General features: G+C 43.9%; 1 protein-coding gene across 21 annotated transcripts in view; it reads left to right on the top strand.

Moving 5' to 3' along the window:
* EPB41L2 (erythrocyte membrane protein band 4.1 like 2) overlaps positions 1–16,174 on the top strand; it is a 249,222-nt gene that overhangs the window by 147,949 nt on the left and 85,099 nt on the right. For all 21 annotated transcript variants that reach the window (XM_073337300.1, XM_073337316.1, XM_073337314.1 and 18 more), the window contains one exon: positions 6,702–6,806. In XM_073337300.1, coding sequence (XP_073193401.1) covers positions 6,702–6,806 — 105 coding nt within the window. The remainder of the gene's footprint in view (positions 1–6,701; positions 6,807–16,174) is intronic.

Here is a 16,174-nt window from a genome sequence, read left to right as displayed (position 1 = left end):
GTAATGCTTTTTTTGCCTCTGTCTTCACGAAGAAGGTCAGCTCCCAGACTACTGCACTGGGCAGCACAGCAAAGAAAGAAAGTGGAGAAAGAAGTGGTTTGGGACCTTTTAGAAAAGCTGGATGAGCACAAGTCCATGGGGCCGGATGCGTTGCATCCAAGAGTGCTAAAGGAGTTGGCAGATGTGATTGCAGAGCCATTGGCCGTTATCTTTGAAAACTCATGGCGATCGGGGGAAGTCCCAGATGACTAGAAAAAGGCTAATGTAGTGCCCATCTTTAAAAAAGGGAAGGAGGAGGATCTGGGGAACTACAGGCTAGTCAGCCTCACCTCAGTCCCTGGAAAAATCATGGAGCAGGTCCTCAAGGAATCAATTCTGAAGCATTTAGAGGAGAGGAAAGTGATCAGGAACAGTCAGCATGGATTCACCAAGGGCAAGTCATGCCTGACTAATCGAATTGCCTTCTATGACGAGATAACTGGCTCTGTGGATGAAGGGAAAGCAGTGGACGTGTTGTTCCTTGACTTTAGCAAAGCTTTTGACACTGTCTCCCACAGTATTCTTGCCAGCAAGTTAAGGAAGTATGGGCTGGATGAATGGACTATAAGGTGGATAGAAAGCTGGCTAGATCGTCGGGCTCAACGGGTAGTGATCAATGGCTCCATGTCTAGTTGGCAGCCGGTATCAAGCGGAGTGCCCCAAGGGTTGGTCCTGGGGCTGGTTTTGTTCAATATCTTCATAAATGATCTGGAGGATGGTGTAGATTGCACTCTCAGCAAGTTTGCAGATGACACTAAACTGGGAGGAGAGGTAGATACGCTGGAGGGTAGGGATAGGATATAGAGGGACCTAGACAAATTGGAGGTTTGGGCCAAAAGAAATCTGATGAGGTTCAACAAGGACAAGTGCAGAGTTCTGCACTTAAGACGGAAGAATCCAATGCACCGCTACAGACTAGGGACCGAATGGCTTGGCAGCAGTTCTGCAGAAAAGGACCTAGGGGTTACAGTGGACGAGAAGCTGGATATGAGTCAACAGTGTGCCCTTGTTGCCAAGAAGGCCAGTGGCATTTTGGGATGTGTGAGTAGGGGCATTGCCAGCAGATCGAGGGACTTGATCGTTCCCCTCTATTTGACACTGGTGAGGCCTCATCTGGAGTACTGTGTCCAGTTTTGGGCCCCACGCTACAAGAAGGATGTGGAAAAATTGGGAAGAGTCCAGCGGAGGGCAACAAAAATGATTATGGCACTGGAACACATGAGTTATGAGGAGAGGCTGAGGGAACTGGGGATGTTTAGTCTGCAGAAGAGAAGAATGAGGGGGGATTTGATAGCTGCTTTCAACTACCTGAAAGGAGGTTCCAAAGAGGATGGCTCTAGACTGTTCTCAGTGGTAGCAGATGACAGAACAAGGAGTAATGGTCTCAAGTTGCAGTGGGGGAGATTTAGGTTGGATATTAAGAAAAACTTTTTCACTAGGAGGGTGGTGAAACACTGGAATGCGTTACCTAGGGAGGTGGTGGAATCTCCTTCCTTAGAAGTTTTTAAGGTCAGGCTTGACAAAGCCCTGGCTGGGATGATTTAATTAGGGATCGGTCCTGCTTTGAGCAGGGGTTGGACTAGATGACCTCCTGAGGTCCCTTCCAACCCTGATATTCTATGAAGTAACCAAGAGGAGTTCTTTTGATATGCAACTTACATGTAGTACAGTTTTGTCAGTTAAGATCAGAGATTATCGTTGTTTCCTCTGTGTTCTTTATAAAGCAGGATAAGACACTTCAAAAACCTCTCTACTATGAACCGTTGACAGATTTTACAAGAGATCCTTCTCCCTCCTCTAAATATGTTTGTCAGAATCAGTTGTATATGTTGGAGAGGATGCAATCTGGAAGAAAGTATACTTGAATAAGTAAATTTGAGGATAAACTAGGAAAATTAGTTATTGCTTCAAATTGGTGAGGAAATAGTTCTCTCGGTCTTTAAGGATAAGGCTAAAAAATTCAGCAGCACCTAAGTCTCAAGTCCTATTTGAAAATGGATCTTAAACTTGTAGGGTACTTTTTTAAAGTTTTTACTCTAGCTAAGTTTAAAGTCCCTGATGTCAACTGAACAATGCAGTCCTGAATTAATATGCTTTGATTTCTTGGGGAGGGGGGCAAAAACAATGCCTTCACTATTTTTGTTTGTTCTCTGCATACCTTTCTTTCATTGGCATTTGTATTTGTATAGTGTAATTGTACAAAAACTATAGTGAAATACATAGCTCAAGGAGAACATATTGTGAGCTTTCTATCACTGTCTGCTAGACACAATAACTTCAGTGTCACAAGAGCCTACACATATACAGCTGATGGCGTTTCTGTGGAATTGCAGTGGTGTATGGTGTCTACTGAAATCTGCAGGATAAGCAAATGCAAAAATTCCTTTAAACTGCCAGGCCTCCAAAAATGCCATGTTTTGGCTCCATTGATAAATGCCACAAATAGCAGAACAGGCATGTAGGATTCAGTTAAAAAAATGTAAGGCTGCATGCCGCTCATGTACAGTTGTGCCAGCAACAGATTGTATTTAGCTTTTGAAAGAGAGTTTCCAAAAGCTGAATGCCTAATCTCCCCACCCCTGTTTATATATTGTAAGCAAACTAGTCTGAACCTCTTTGTTTTGTCTCATGTCTGCTGCTGTCTCCAGTGCAACGAATCCTGTGCCAAAAATCTGGTACCCAGCAAGTAGAACATAGCTCTGCTTTTAATTATCAACTATAAAAGCTTAAGGAAGTACCTTGTTTGTACTGCCAGTCACTGGTATAGGGAAAAACTGATAAAGCTGTAGTCATTTGCACAGATTGTAGTATTTTGATTCTGTGGAAAGAAACTATTTTAGGAGTGCCTGTCTGGTCAAATGACACACATTCTCAGATTACTGTGTACACAGTATCTGACAGAAATCTTGAAATTAATAAAATTATCTAAATTCTTATTTTCATTTAACCACTGAAAAAAATTATTTCTGTACAGGCTAAACTGTTCAGAGATTTGTTTTGTCACCTGGGAAGGGAAACCACCTTAATGACTCTGAAGGATGATCTTCTCCTGCTGTCAATGGACAGAGGACTTTCATCTGTTTTCCTGAACCTCTAGTCAGCACTGACTATTAGATATCACTGTCCTGCATAACACATGTGGCAAGGATCCAGAAAAATACTGAAATGTTTTTAAGTCCTTTGTGGCATGATGTATCACAGTTCCTGCGTTAAATGCACCTCTGACCCTCTTGGGGCTGTCTGAAGGGCACCCTACTTAGGTCTCAGAGTAACAGCCATGTTAGTCTGTATTCGCAAAAAGAAAAGGAGTACTTGTGGCACCTTAGCGACTAACCAGTTTATTTGAGCATAAGCTTAGTGATCTGTAGCTCACGAAAGCTTATGCTCAAATAAATTGGTTAGTCTCTAAGGTGCCACAAGTATTCCTACTTAGGTCTGACCTCCAGTCATCACCTTTTTCTAAGTGGAATTCTGCAGTCTGCTTCCTCCAGGTCAGGGTCTTAGGCTGCAATTCACTGTGACTGTGTCAGCAGGTCTGACTTCAGTTCAGCACCTACAGTTCTTCTTTCCTTAGGGTGAATGACACGTTTTCTCTTAAATTATAATTTATCTGAAAATAATAAATAGCTTATATGCATGCCTGGCTTTCCAGGAGTCACCCATCTTCCTTAAGGAGACCCTGGCAGATCTGAAGTGTTTGAAGTCCTCTCACAGGACTTGATGCTGTTGGACACAGTCTCATGCCTGTCAGTTTTTGGCTGGTATCTGTGAAACTCTTCCCATGTCAGGGCTGTTGTTTTATACAGTTTCAAGTCCTTTCTCTCCCAAGGCCTTCCAACTAAGGCACACCAATCTGCTAGTACCAACCTGAAGCAAAACTTCAAGAGGGCTTGTTACTTGCATTGTGTCTATATTGGGGCAATTTGCGTTAGTTACCCTCCATTGAGTTTAGTTCCTTCTGGAAACATTTTTACCTTACTCAATTACTTTACTCAATTTATTTTTACTAACTAGCCCATAAAGGTACATATAATATTTATAAAACTAAAGCTGTAGTCTTAGAATATTCCATGATCGTACTGCATCTGTAATAGCTCAGTACTGTAGTCTTTTAATAGTCCATATTTCCATAGCATCGCATCTGACAGAGGATGTGCCTGAAAAATAGTAATGGGAAACTGTACCTCAGCTAGTAGACTCTTCACTTGTAGAATCATACAAGGATCGATTCTCTCTCCAGTCCTTTTCACCATCTACATGCAGCCATTTAGGTGAACTGGTAGGATGACAGGTATTCAAGTGCCAGCAATATGGAGATCACCCACAACTCTACTTATTCTTCACTATACAAAACAATACCACTGCTATTAAGATGAGTGAGTGCTTGGATGAGATCAGCTCATGGATGAAGAATAGGTGATTGAAGATGAACCCGAGGAAGACACAGGTTATGCTGGTGGCCAGAGGAAAATATTTGAGGAATTTGCAGCTATGGTGCAACCTCTTTTGATTGAAGGTATATACTCAGTCAGTTAGTCCCTAATTTAGGAATACTTCTAGATTCCTCACTGACAGTGGCATCCCCAAGTAGCCTTCCTAACTGGAGATGGTAGAAAGTGTAACTGTCATCCATGTTAGTGGATGGTGACCTGGCTTCAATTATACGTGTGTGACTGGGTGTCTCAGTGGCCCTTGCTAAGAATCCCACACTCTGGGCAGACTGCAAGAAATAGGGCATGCAATCCCCCAAAACTGGTGGTTTGATCTATGATAGTAACCGAACCAGTATCAAAAGAGCTTCTGTATTACCACGCTGGTTAACAGGAAGCCAAACCCAGTCCCTTTAGCCATTCCAGTCCTTGGCTCTCATCTAAGCAGGCAAGTCTAATATAAAGAAAAGGAGTCCTTGTGGCACCTTAGAGACTAACAAATTTTATTTGAGCACAAGCTTTCGTGAGCTATAGCTGTTAGTCTCTAAGGAGCCATAAGTACTCCTTTTTCTTTTTGCGAATACAGACTAACACAGCTGCTACTCTGAAACAGTCTAATATAGTGATTGGTGAATAGGGTTTTCAGTAACCCTACTTAAAATTTTACCAATCCGAAAAGATCACACACTTACTCTCAGATCAACATAATCTATCTATAAAATTTGCAATCTTATGCAAACTTACTAAAGATTTATTAATAAAACACAAGAAGAGAGTCTTTTGAATGGTTAAGGAATCCTATACATGCAAGTGACTTCACTTTAGAGTTATTCCAACAGGTTAGAACCCAAAGGCAGATTAGATATAAAGTCTTTCCTTGCATTTTCCAGGGTATTCTAAATAACTACTCAGAAGATCTCAGTTCCCTATCTTAAACTTTCCCTGTTTAAAGTTCAGAAGACTAGAGATAAAAGGATCATGCCCAAGGTCCAGTATTTATAGCTCTCCAGCAGGCTGACAAACCTCCTCACAGAGGTTAAATTAGGGCTTTCCTCCCAGGAAGAATAGGCAATGCATATAATTTGTGGACTTTTGCTTTGAAGTTAATCTTCTATTTCCTATGCACACAGGTAAACTAGTTACATTCATTTACATAGCAATTACCCGGTCTGCCATTATAAGAGAGAGAGAGAGGTAAGCTGAGACAATGTAGATGATATTAGTTTCCTGCAGTGTCTCACATCTTTGATCTTATGGTTAACTACATAGTCACATGCATAATGTAAGGCAATTAAGACACCTAAAGGCTTTAGCATCTAAAAGCCAATTGGGTTCAGGGCCGTCCCTAGATATTGTCCCCACAGACCATGGGGAACTTCTGGTTGAATATCAAGCAGCCTTTGGTTAGTTTAAAAAACATAAATGCAGCTCAGCTAGGCAAAGTACTGTTTTGCTCTGCTGACCTATTGCATTTCTACCCCATTTGCTGAATTTAAGGTAGTGAAGTAAAAAAAAAAGTTCTTAAATTACTAGTTTGCAAAGAGAGTCTTCAAACTTTCTCTGGGTTGAGTAAGTGAAAGCAGATGTTGGTAAAGAGGTACAGCATGAGACATAATTGTATCATGGTATGATGTGACAACAGCACAGCAAGATTGAAAAACCGCTAAGATTGGGGCAATCCTAATCATTTTGCCTATTCAGGATCACGTTGAATAGTACCTTTTGAATGGCAGAAAATAACCTATTCTCAGTTTGTGAATGTTTTCATATGTACAGATTGAAACTCTTTCTGATAAAAGAATAAGAGCACTGCTGTTTGAACTCTTACTATGATACTCTATACCGTAGCCTTGAAATCTACCATTATTTCTGAACACACCTCTTTCAGGAATTGGTTGTTAAGTGTGTTAAATGAAAACAAGTTCAGTTTTATTACTATGTATAGCACCCATTTTTAAGTGACTATTTTTGATAATCTTGTCTGCGAAGCTTTCAAGGTGAAATTTTTAGAAGCGAAAACTGTTTTCAATTTTTTATCAATGTTTTTGAAATATTTATAGCAGTCTAAGATTCTGAATAAGAGGTAATAAACTGTTAGGAAATATAATTTTTTTTTCAATATTCAGTTTATACAGGTACAGTATATTTAGAATCTTCCTAACTAGAATTGTGTAACTATAATTACTTTCATTAAGCTAACCAGCCATTTGTGGGTTTTTTTAAATTTTTCAGAAAAGAGCTAAAGGCCAGGTACTATTTGACAAGGTGTGCGAACAGCTCAATTTACTGGAAAAGGACTATTTTGGCCTGTTGCTTCAAGATAACTCAGATCAGAAGGTAAGCACTAAGAGTTGTTTCATGTTACTAGAATGTTAGATCGGGGCTGGCAAACTTTTTGGCCTGAGGGCCACATTGGGTTTCCAAAATTGTATGGAGGGCCAGTTGGGGGTGGCTGTGCCTCCCCGAACAGCCAGACGTGGCCTGGTCCCCACCCCCCCATCCCATTTTCCCTGCCCCATCCATCCCTCCCTGTCCCCTGACTGCCCCTGGAACCCCTGACCCTGACTGCCTCCCACTGCCCCATACAACCCCTCCTCTCATTCCTGACTTCCCCCCCAGGATCCCTGCCCCCATTCAATCCCTCGCCCCCAACCACCACCGTGAACTCCCCTGCTCTCTATCCAACCCTCCCTGCCCCCTTACCGTGCCGCCTGGAGCACCGGTGGCTGGCGGCGCTACAGCCGCGCCACCCAGAGCACCAGGACAGGCAGCCGCACCGCCTGGCTGGAGCCAGCCACGCCACCACGCAGCTCAGAGCCAGCGGTGCAGTGAGCTGAGGCTGTGGGGGAGGGGGAACAGCGGGGGAGGGGCTGGGGGCTAGCCTCACGTGCCAGGCAGGAGGGTCCCGCGGGCTGGATGTGGCACTGCCCACCTCTGTGTTAGATTCTTTTTTAGCATAACTTCATTAACAAACTTGGAGAGTTTGGCTTGTTTACCCTAACCAAAAGAAGACTGAGGGGAGATATAATTGCTCTCTATAAATACATCAGAGGGACAAATATTAGGGAGGGAGAGGAGTTAAGTGTTAATGTGGATGCAAGAACAAATGGATATAAACTGGCTATCAACGTATTGATTTCTAAACATCAGAGGAGTAAAGTTCTGGAACAACTTTCCAAGGGGAGCAGAGGGTGCCAAAAACCTAACTGGCTTCATGTTTGAGTTTGATAAGTTTATGGAGGGGATGATATGATGAGATTGCCTACAGTGGCAGGTAGCCGATCTGGGACTGCTAGTAGCAAATATCCCCAATAGCTGGTGATGGGACGCGAGATGGGGAGAGCTCTGAGTTACTACAGAGAAATATTTCATAGGTGTCTGGCTGATGGGTCTTGCTGAAATGCTCAGGGTTCAATAATCACCATATTCGGGGTCAGGAAGGAATTTTCCCCAAGGTCATATTGGCAGAGACCTTGGGTTTTTTCTCCTTCCTCTGCAGCATGGGGCACAGGTAACTTGCAGGTTTAAACTAAAGTAAATAGTGGATTCTCTATAACTTGAACTCTTAATCATGATTTGAGAACTTCAGTATCTCAGCCAGAGGTTATGGGTATATTACAGGACTAGGTGGGTGAGCTTCTGTGGCCTGTGGTGTGCAGGAGGTCAGACTAGATGATCATGATGGTCCCTTCTGGCCTTAAAGTCTGAGTCTAAACTGTGAGACCTAAATCATGCTGGAAATAATCTTGGTATGAAGCCCGTAAAATGTGAATTAATTTTAATCTGCTGGAAATTGGCTAAAGTTCTATTGTGACATATTGGCTCATAAGGTGAAATGCCGGATGAGATGTTATGTTACTTTAGGATTTTGAGAGGTTATTTTTAAATCTTTATGTATATAAACCTGTATGTGGGGGTGATATTTTAATATATAAGCATGTCATTTCTTTCTGTGAAGGCACATCATTTTTAGTAATGGGCAAACCTTAGCAAACTTTGGGTGAACCACTGAAGCTGGAAAGTTTAGTCGATCTTTGAGTTTCTCTTCTTTTCCATGCCTTCTGTACTACTTTAATCTCCCAACCAAATCAGAGCTTTATCCCCATTTTCAAATGGCTTCTTTGCATTTCCTGATATCTTTAGTAATATTTTGTAATTCAGTAGTAATTTGAGGATCCCAGGCCTAACACTTCAACTGTTAGGCTCTAGTTTTCAAATGTAATGAATTCTAGCACTTCTCCAAAATGTGTTTCTTTGCTTCCAAATCTTGCTCTTGAAGGAAGTCTCAACAGTTGTAAAGACGAGACTGCAGCTAGTTCCCCAGTGCTGGAGTTTTGGTCTATGGGGAGAGGTTTTTTAATGATTCCACCTAAAATCAGAAATTGTTGGGTTTTTTTGTTTGTTTGTTGTTTTGGTATTTTTTTGGAAACATGATGATTTTCCCCTAGCCTTCTTCAGTATTACCTTCATCTGCTTACAGGATGGGGTGGGATGCATATGTAGATTGGAGAATTTATTAAAAAAAAAACCAAAAACACTTGGATAAAAACTTTCGGTTGACCAATCTCTTAATTACCAGTTGCTGACTTATCTTTCTAGCAGTGTTTGAATATTTATGAAACAGCTGTCTAAAACTCTGCTCACAAATAAGTTATGTATTACATGCAACGCACTCTGGTTTTTTCCCTAAAGGAATGGTAAATAGAAACTTCTTTGTATTTTTAATTTTCAAACCTCTCTTTTTAGATACTGCAACTAGCTTACATAACATTTCTTCTCTCCCTATTCCCCTCAGTCCACTTCCCGCCTCCCCACGAAATAGTCAGATGTGTTTCAAGTAACTAATATAGAAACCTCTGCAGTTCCATTCAGATAAGGTTGCAGGTCTCCTGGTACTAGATGAGCTTTTGGTTGCAACAGTTTCAGTGCCCCAACAAAATGAATGAGGATGGTCTTATTGTCAAGGCTGTTGAGACTCGGAAGTATGGATTTCATTCTTTCCTCTACCACAAACTTTGTGTGTGACACTGGGCAAATCAATCTATCCCTCTGTTCCAAAGCTTCCCATCTGTAAAATGGGGATCACACTCCCTTGCTTGTACCCTTCATCTGTTTTATCTACTTAGCGCTTTGGTGAAGAGATGGTCTTTATATAGTTCGTATGTACACACCGCTCTGCCAGTTCACTTGAGATATTGAATACATTTGTTCTAGGCTACAAACATTTGTTGTTTTATGATTAACTTGAGGTACAGAAGTCTAAGGAAGACAGGCACTCAGAAGAGCAGTGGTTATGGTTGTGCAATGTCTGAGTGTGGCTACCTGCTGCTTGCCACAGTCCCTGTCTCTGTGCAGAGACAGATTTAGTCTATCTGCTCCTCGGGGCTGCCTCTAGGTGTCTGTACTCTCTGTTCAGAACCACATAAACTCTACGCTGAGGTGAAAACCCAGCTCAATCCAGCCAAAACTGGACAGTTATAAAGTGTGACACTGCCTGGTCCTATAACCCTTACTTAGGTATAACTGCCATTGACTGCAATGAGAGTTTTGTCTTAATAAACATGCAGAGTTGGCCCCCAAGTAAGACATGGTTTAACATAGGGAGTTAATAAGAGAAACTATTTAAGTTATTCAGAGCTTGTCTTAAATGGAGAGCTGGGGAGAGGAGAACAGAAGGGAAACCTGACCACTTTTCAATTCTATGCTTTACAATATTATCTCTTCAGTACAATGTTGAGAGAGAGAGTTCGTGAGTTGAGGAAACTTCCTTCCATTCGTGTTTCCCTACTAATTTGAATGTTTATAAATAGTCATGGAAATAGTTGGTTTGAGAGATTGAGGCACACTGATTGACAGGCAGAAATGTGACCACTTTCAAGCACATTTAGTGTTCTTATTCATTTGTGACATGAACTGTTAAGCTTTTTTTAGACTACAACAGAGGCTTCTAGCTGCAACTTGTTAAAAAGAAAGAGTCAGAGTTCATTGTTTCACTGAAACCCTTTTGTGATCAAAACACAAGAAGACAATCGCAACAGGGTTAGACCAAAGTTTCATGTATATTACAAACCAGTTACTTGAAAATAATGTTTTGGGTTTTTTTAGCACTAACACTTCAAATTGTAATACCTACAAGGAGACAATGGCTTGTAACTGTTCAGAGCTTACAGCTGCTATCTGGCATAGTTCAATAGGGTACCGGCTTGGTAGGCATTTACTGTTCTTGGAGTAGGCCCTGTAAAATTTATCGGCAGTGTTTTCCTATACCCTGGAGCTAAGGGCAGCAGCCTATTTCTATGAGAGAGAATATGTTCATTTTTAAAATGCAAGCATAATTTCTGTACAATTGCCTATGCCATATGGCCCTTATTAAATACTCATTTTGTTTAGAACTAAATTTAAAAAATTGACATTAAAACGATACAGGGATGCCTTAATCTCAATGACTTTGCACTTACTGTTTTAAGGGTGTTACTTTACTCACCTAAGTTATGCTTGCCATTCACACATTTCTCAGATTTAGTAGTCTTTATACAGTCATATTGCTATAATTCGGCTGAACAAGGTGAGCGAAGGTCAGAGTTTTCCACTGTTTCCACTGACAAATTTTCAAGTGAGAACCATTTCAGTACATTCAGTACTGGGTATAAAAAACAACCCTATTGACATAGTATTGTTCTGAAGACTGAATGCCACCTCGTAAAATAGTTTCTGAAACATTATTGTAAAAAATTTGAATAAAAATGAATGGATATTGAACCTTTTCATACTCTGCATATAATTTACACTGTGCACTATGAAATACTGAACGCTTGCTTCCCTTTAGTGATTGCTGGACAGTGGTGTCTCCTGCTGTGGAGGAAACCACAGTTGCTGCAGTTTCTAATAGGACTCTCTGTATTGGCACTCCAGCTTTATGTAAGTGGATAGTTGCATACAGTAATGCCTTCATTATTGGGAATTCAAAGTTGAACAATTACTACTTTAGCTGCTATTAATATCAGTATTGGTTTCTTTGTATTATGGTATGTACATTTGTATATACTTTTTCTTCGCCCTTCCTCACCTTTCTGCTGTCTTTTTATATTGTCAGTCACATTCTCCTCATTGCCATCCCATCTTCCCTGGAGTTTTGCAGCCTTGTCCTTCCTTAGTAGTTCTTCTTCTGCTCTTTCAACATCTGCCTTAGCTGTGGTTCCACTTCCTCTCTGTGGCGATTCCAGTTAGCTGTGTCTTTGCTCCCCTGTACCTTAAGCCACTTAAGGAATGAAAAAAGGACATGAGCGATTTTAAAATAAAATTGCTTTCAAGTCTTAAACTTTTTGCTTGTCAGTAGTTAGAAACTCTGCTGGAAGCCCATGTAAACACATCCATCCAACCCCTTAACCCTCTGACTTCCCCACATTTGTTACTGCCTATCTCCCACTTCCCAAGACTCCTGCACATATTGTTGGCTCCCTGCCACACAGAGAAAAATGTTGCAGTACTTAATATTAAATAAAACTGTTAGGAAAGAAAAACTATATGATCTAACTTGGAACTAAGGGCATGGCTACATTTGCAAATGTAGAGCGCTGTGAGTTAAACCCACCTTCGGAGAGCACAGCAGGGAAGGTGCTGCAGTCTGTCCACACTGACAGTTGCAAGCGCACTGGTGTGGCCACATTTGCGGCACTTGCAGCGGCATTGGAAGCGGTGCATTATGGGCAGCTATCCCACAGAGCACCTCTTCCCATTCTGGCACTGTGGCTTGTGGGAAGGGGGTGGGGAGTGCAGGGCATTCTGGGTCCTGTCCCAACGCCCCGTGATGCATCGGTTCACATCCCAGCATTCCCTTTGCTTCTATCCACATTTGGCGCCATCTTTCAACGTTTTTTGTACTGCACGCACTGTCTTCCCTTTCAGTCTGAGGGAATGGAGCCCGAAGTGCTGAGGAGTATCCTGACAAGTCTCACCAGCACATCACTTTGGCAGTCGAGTTATTCCTTATGATCCAAAGTGACAGTGAGAACTCGGATGATATCGACTCAAGTAACACATATGACACGAGTTTGCTTTTGGCATTCATGGACATGCTCACCACCATGGAATGCCGCTTTTGGGCTCGGGAAACAAGCACTGAATAGTGGGATCACGTTTTCATGCAAGTCTGGGATGACGAGCAGTGGCTCCAGAACTTTCGGATGAGAAAAGCCACTTTCATGGGACTGTGTGAGGAGCTCGCCCCCACCCTGAGGTGCAAGGACATGAGATTGAAAGCTGCCCTGATGGTGGAGAAGTGGGTGGCTATTGTAGTCTGGAAGCTGGCAACTCCAGACAGCTACCAATCAGTCGCTAACCAGTGTGGAGTGGGGAAGTCGACCATTGGAATCATGTTGATGCAAGTCTGCAGGGCCATTAATCGCATCCTGCTCAGAAGAACTATGACTCTGGGTAATGTGCATGACATTGTGGCGGGCTTCGCACAAATGGGTTTCCCTAGCTGCGGAGGGGCGATAGACGGCATGCATATTCCAATTCTGGCACCAGCCCACCTAGCCTCAGGGTATGTTAATCGGAAGGGGTATTTCTCGATGGTTCTCCAGGCGCTTGTGGATCACCGTGGGCATTTCATTGACATTAATGCAGGCTGGCCTGGAAAGGTGCCTAACGCATGCATCTTTCGGAACACTGGCCTTTTCAGGAAGCTGCAAGCCGGGACTTTTTGCCAGACCAGAAGATCACCGTAGGGGAAGTCGAAATGCCCATTGTGATCCTTGGAGACCCCACTTACCCTTTAATGCCGTGGCTCATGAAACCCTACACAGGGAGCCTTGACAGCAGCAAGGAGCAGTTCAACAACAGGCTGAGCCGGTGCAGAATGACACTGAAGTGTGCTTTTGGCCATTTAAAGGGCCGCTGGCACTCTCTGTATGGGAAGCTGGCCCTGGCCCATGACAGCATGCCTGTGGTTATATCTGCATGCTGTACCCTCCATAACATTTGTGAAGGGAAGGGTAAATGATTCACTCAAGCATGGAACTCGGAGGTTCAACACCTGGAGGCTGAATTTGAGCAGCCAGAGAGCAGGACTATTAGAGGGGCCCAGCGTGGGGCTGCAAGGATTAGGGGTGCCTTGAGGGAGCAATTTGGGGCTGAAAGCCACCAGTAATGTCTGATGCCCTGCACGGGAGTGAAGTGCAGTGGTTCCAGTGTTAGTAGGAATCTGTGTTTGCTACACTGACTTGCAGTGTCTGTTTCTTTCCTGGGCTAAGGTATCTCTAACTTTATGCAATGATAAAGAATGTTTTCAAAGCTGAAAAAATCCATTTATTGAAAAGAAATACAACTACTTGGGAAACAGACAGGGCAAGGGGGTGGGGAACGGTACAATCACAGATTTGCGTATGTCCTGTCTGGAGTACTGTGCAATGAGGGCTGCACTTCAGGATGGCTATACTGCATGGTGATGGGGGGTGAATGCAGTGGGTACGGGTTGTAGTTTTCAGGGCAGGGTAGTGAAGCTACAGGTGTTGGAGGCAGCTGGTGGTGGTAAGAACCTGGATGTTGCGGAAAGTGAGTTGGAGGTGACACGGGGGCACAAGGGAAAGAGTTTTGGGACAAAGGCTGCAGGGGTGGGGGGTGCGGTAGTGCTCCACCTGCATTGCTACGAGCGCCTGGATTGAGTCTGCTTGGTGCTCCATGATGCTTAGCAGCTGCTCCGTACTTTGGTGCTGGTGATCCGCATTCTGCTGGCGGACCCTCCTTTCACTCTCCCGCCACTCCTGCACTTCTTGATTTTCATTACTTGAATGCTATATTACTTCATGCAACATGTCCTCCTTGCTTCTATGTGGCCTCTTTCTGATTCTTTGGAGTCTTTCGGCCGGTGATAACACGGACAGCTGAGATCTCAAGGTTGCATCTGTAAAGGCAAAATGCAACGTTTAACAGAGGCAGCATTGTTCACGCCAGACAGAGCAATGATTCCCCCATACTTAAGGGCAAGCACCGTCTACACAATAGCATAATTTCCCCGTCACAAAGCGAGCGCACATAACCCATGGGAGCCCCGAAATGGTGAGTAAGCACAGGGTGAAGCGTGACTGATTGTTTCACGACTGTACTGTCCTCTGGGTTTCTGTGCCTTGGGAAGAGCCAACAGCAGCAGGAGGCCCCTATACTGAACACTGTTCCCACGTTTTCCACAGGAGTTTGTCCTGGAAGATATCTCGCTGCTGAGGGTGACCTGGGAAGCAAGGGAGGGTCTTCTACTGTAATGCGGCTTCCGTCCTGGCCCATGTGCAGCCTGCCTGTGTGCAGCAATGGTCCCCCCCACCTCTCACAGTACAGTGGTATGGACAAGTTAGCCTACCTGGGACAAGGACGACAGTGGCTCTCCCGAGAAACCTGCGCAAGCGCGTTGCCCAAGTTCTGGATGAGACCTTTGAAGAGATCACTGAGGCCGATTACCGTGATGTGAGAGAGCACATCAATGCCCTATTCTGCATCTAGGCATGCATGCAGCCCTAACCCCCTCGCCCCAAGAACCCACACAAAATAACTTCCTTTCCAAAATAAAAGCCACTTACCGGGGAACCTCCTCTGGTGTTTTTCCCCAAGCACCGGTCGCCGCAACTGGCTACCTTCCTCCTGGCTTGAGAACAGCTCCTGGCTGCATGCATCTAGGGATTCTGGGGTGTCTTCCTCCGCCTCAGCACCCTTGCTCCTGCTTTGGTCCTCCTCCTCCTCCTGCCTTGTTACATTGGGCTCTGAAGTGTCCATGATGGTCCCCCGAGTGGAGCTGGGGTCGCCCCCAAGTATCACATCCAGCTGTTTGCAGCAGGTCGCAGGGGCAGCACTGGAGCGGCTATTTGCCTCGCAGGCTTTGTGTTAGGCATTCCGCAGCTTTAATCCTGCACTGCGGTGCGTCCCAGTCATGGCCCCTTTCCATCATGTCCCTTGATATCTGCCCGAAGGTATCATAATTCCTACAGCTGGAGCGCAGCTGGGACTGGACAGCTTCCTCCCCCCAGCCACTGATGAGGTCCAGCAACTCGCCATTGCTCCATACTGGGGATTGCCTGGGGCGGGGAGGCATGGTCACCTGGAAAGATTTGCTGAGAGCACTCTACGCCTGGCTGAGCAAAGAAGAAGGGATTTTTCAAAATTCCCAGAGAATTTGAAGGGCGGGTCTGACAGTTGGTCACCTGAGGGCAGGGCAGTAGAGTTCAAAGAGATGACCAGAATGGCTGGAACAGTCATTGTGGGACACTTCTGGAGGCTGATCAGATCCCACAAACACACCAGGGCATCCACGCTGGTGCTGCGATGCTCCAGCGGGGGCACAGCAAACATTATTCCACTTGTCAAGGTGGAGTAACAGGAGTGTTCGAGCTGCGGAGTCAGCGCGCGCTACGTGCCTTGCCAGCGTGGACGGGTAGTGGGCTAGTGTGCCCAGGGCTCCTTTATTGTGCTGTAACTCACAAGTGTAGCCAAGGCCTAAGAAAGGTCCTTAGGTCAGGTTTGAGGTGCTTTGACATAGCTGTGCGTGACAGCTTGATTTTTTTCTTATTTTTTTTTTTAAACTGCATCTCACTGTGTTTTAAGTCTGTTACTTTTATGAGCACTAGCATTCATTTAATGCATTAATGTTGTAAAGGAAGAAGATAAATTTGAGGCAAAAACAGTCTTTTGTGTTTGTCTCGTAGAACAGATTAGAAGAT

Source organism: Lepidochelys kempii, chromosome 3 (genome assembly GCF_965140265.1).
Source record: "Lepidochelys kempii isolate rLepKem1 chromosome 3, rLepKem1.hap2, whole genome shotgun sequence".
Lineage (NCBI taxonomy): Eukaryota > Metazoa > Chordata > Testudines > Cheloniidae > Lepidochelys > Lepidochelys kempii.
The sequence above is the reverse complement of the archived record's forward strand: the minus strand, read 5'-3'. Positions and strand labels throughout refer to the sequence as shown.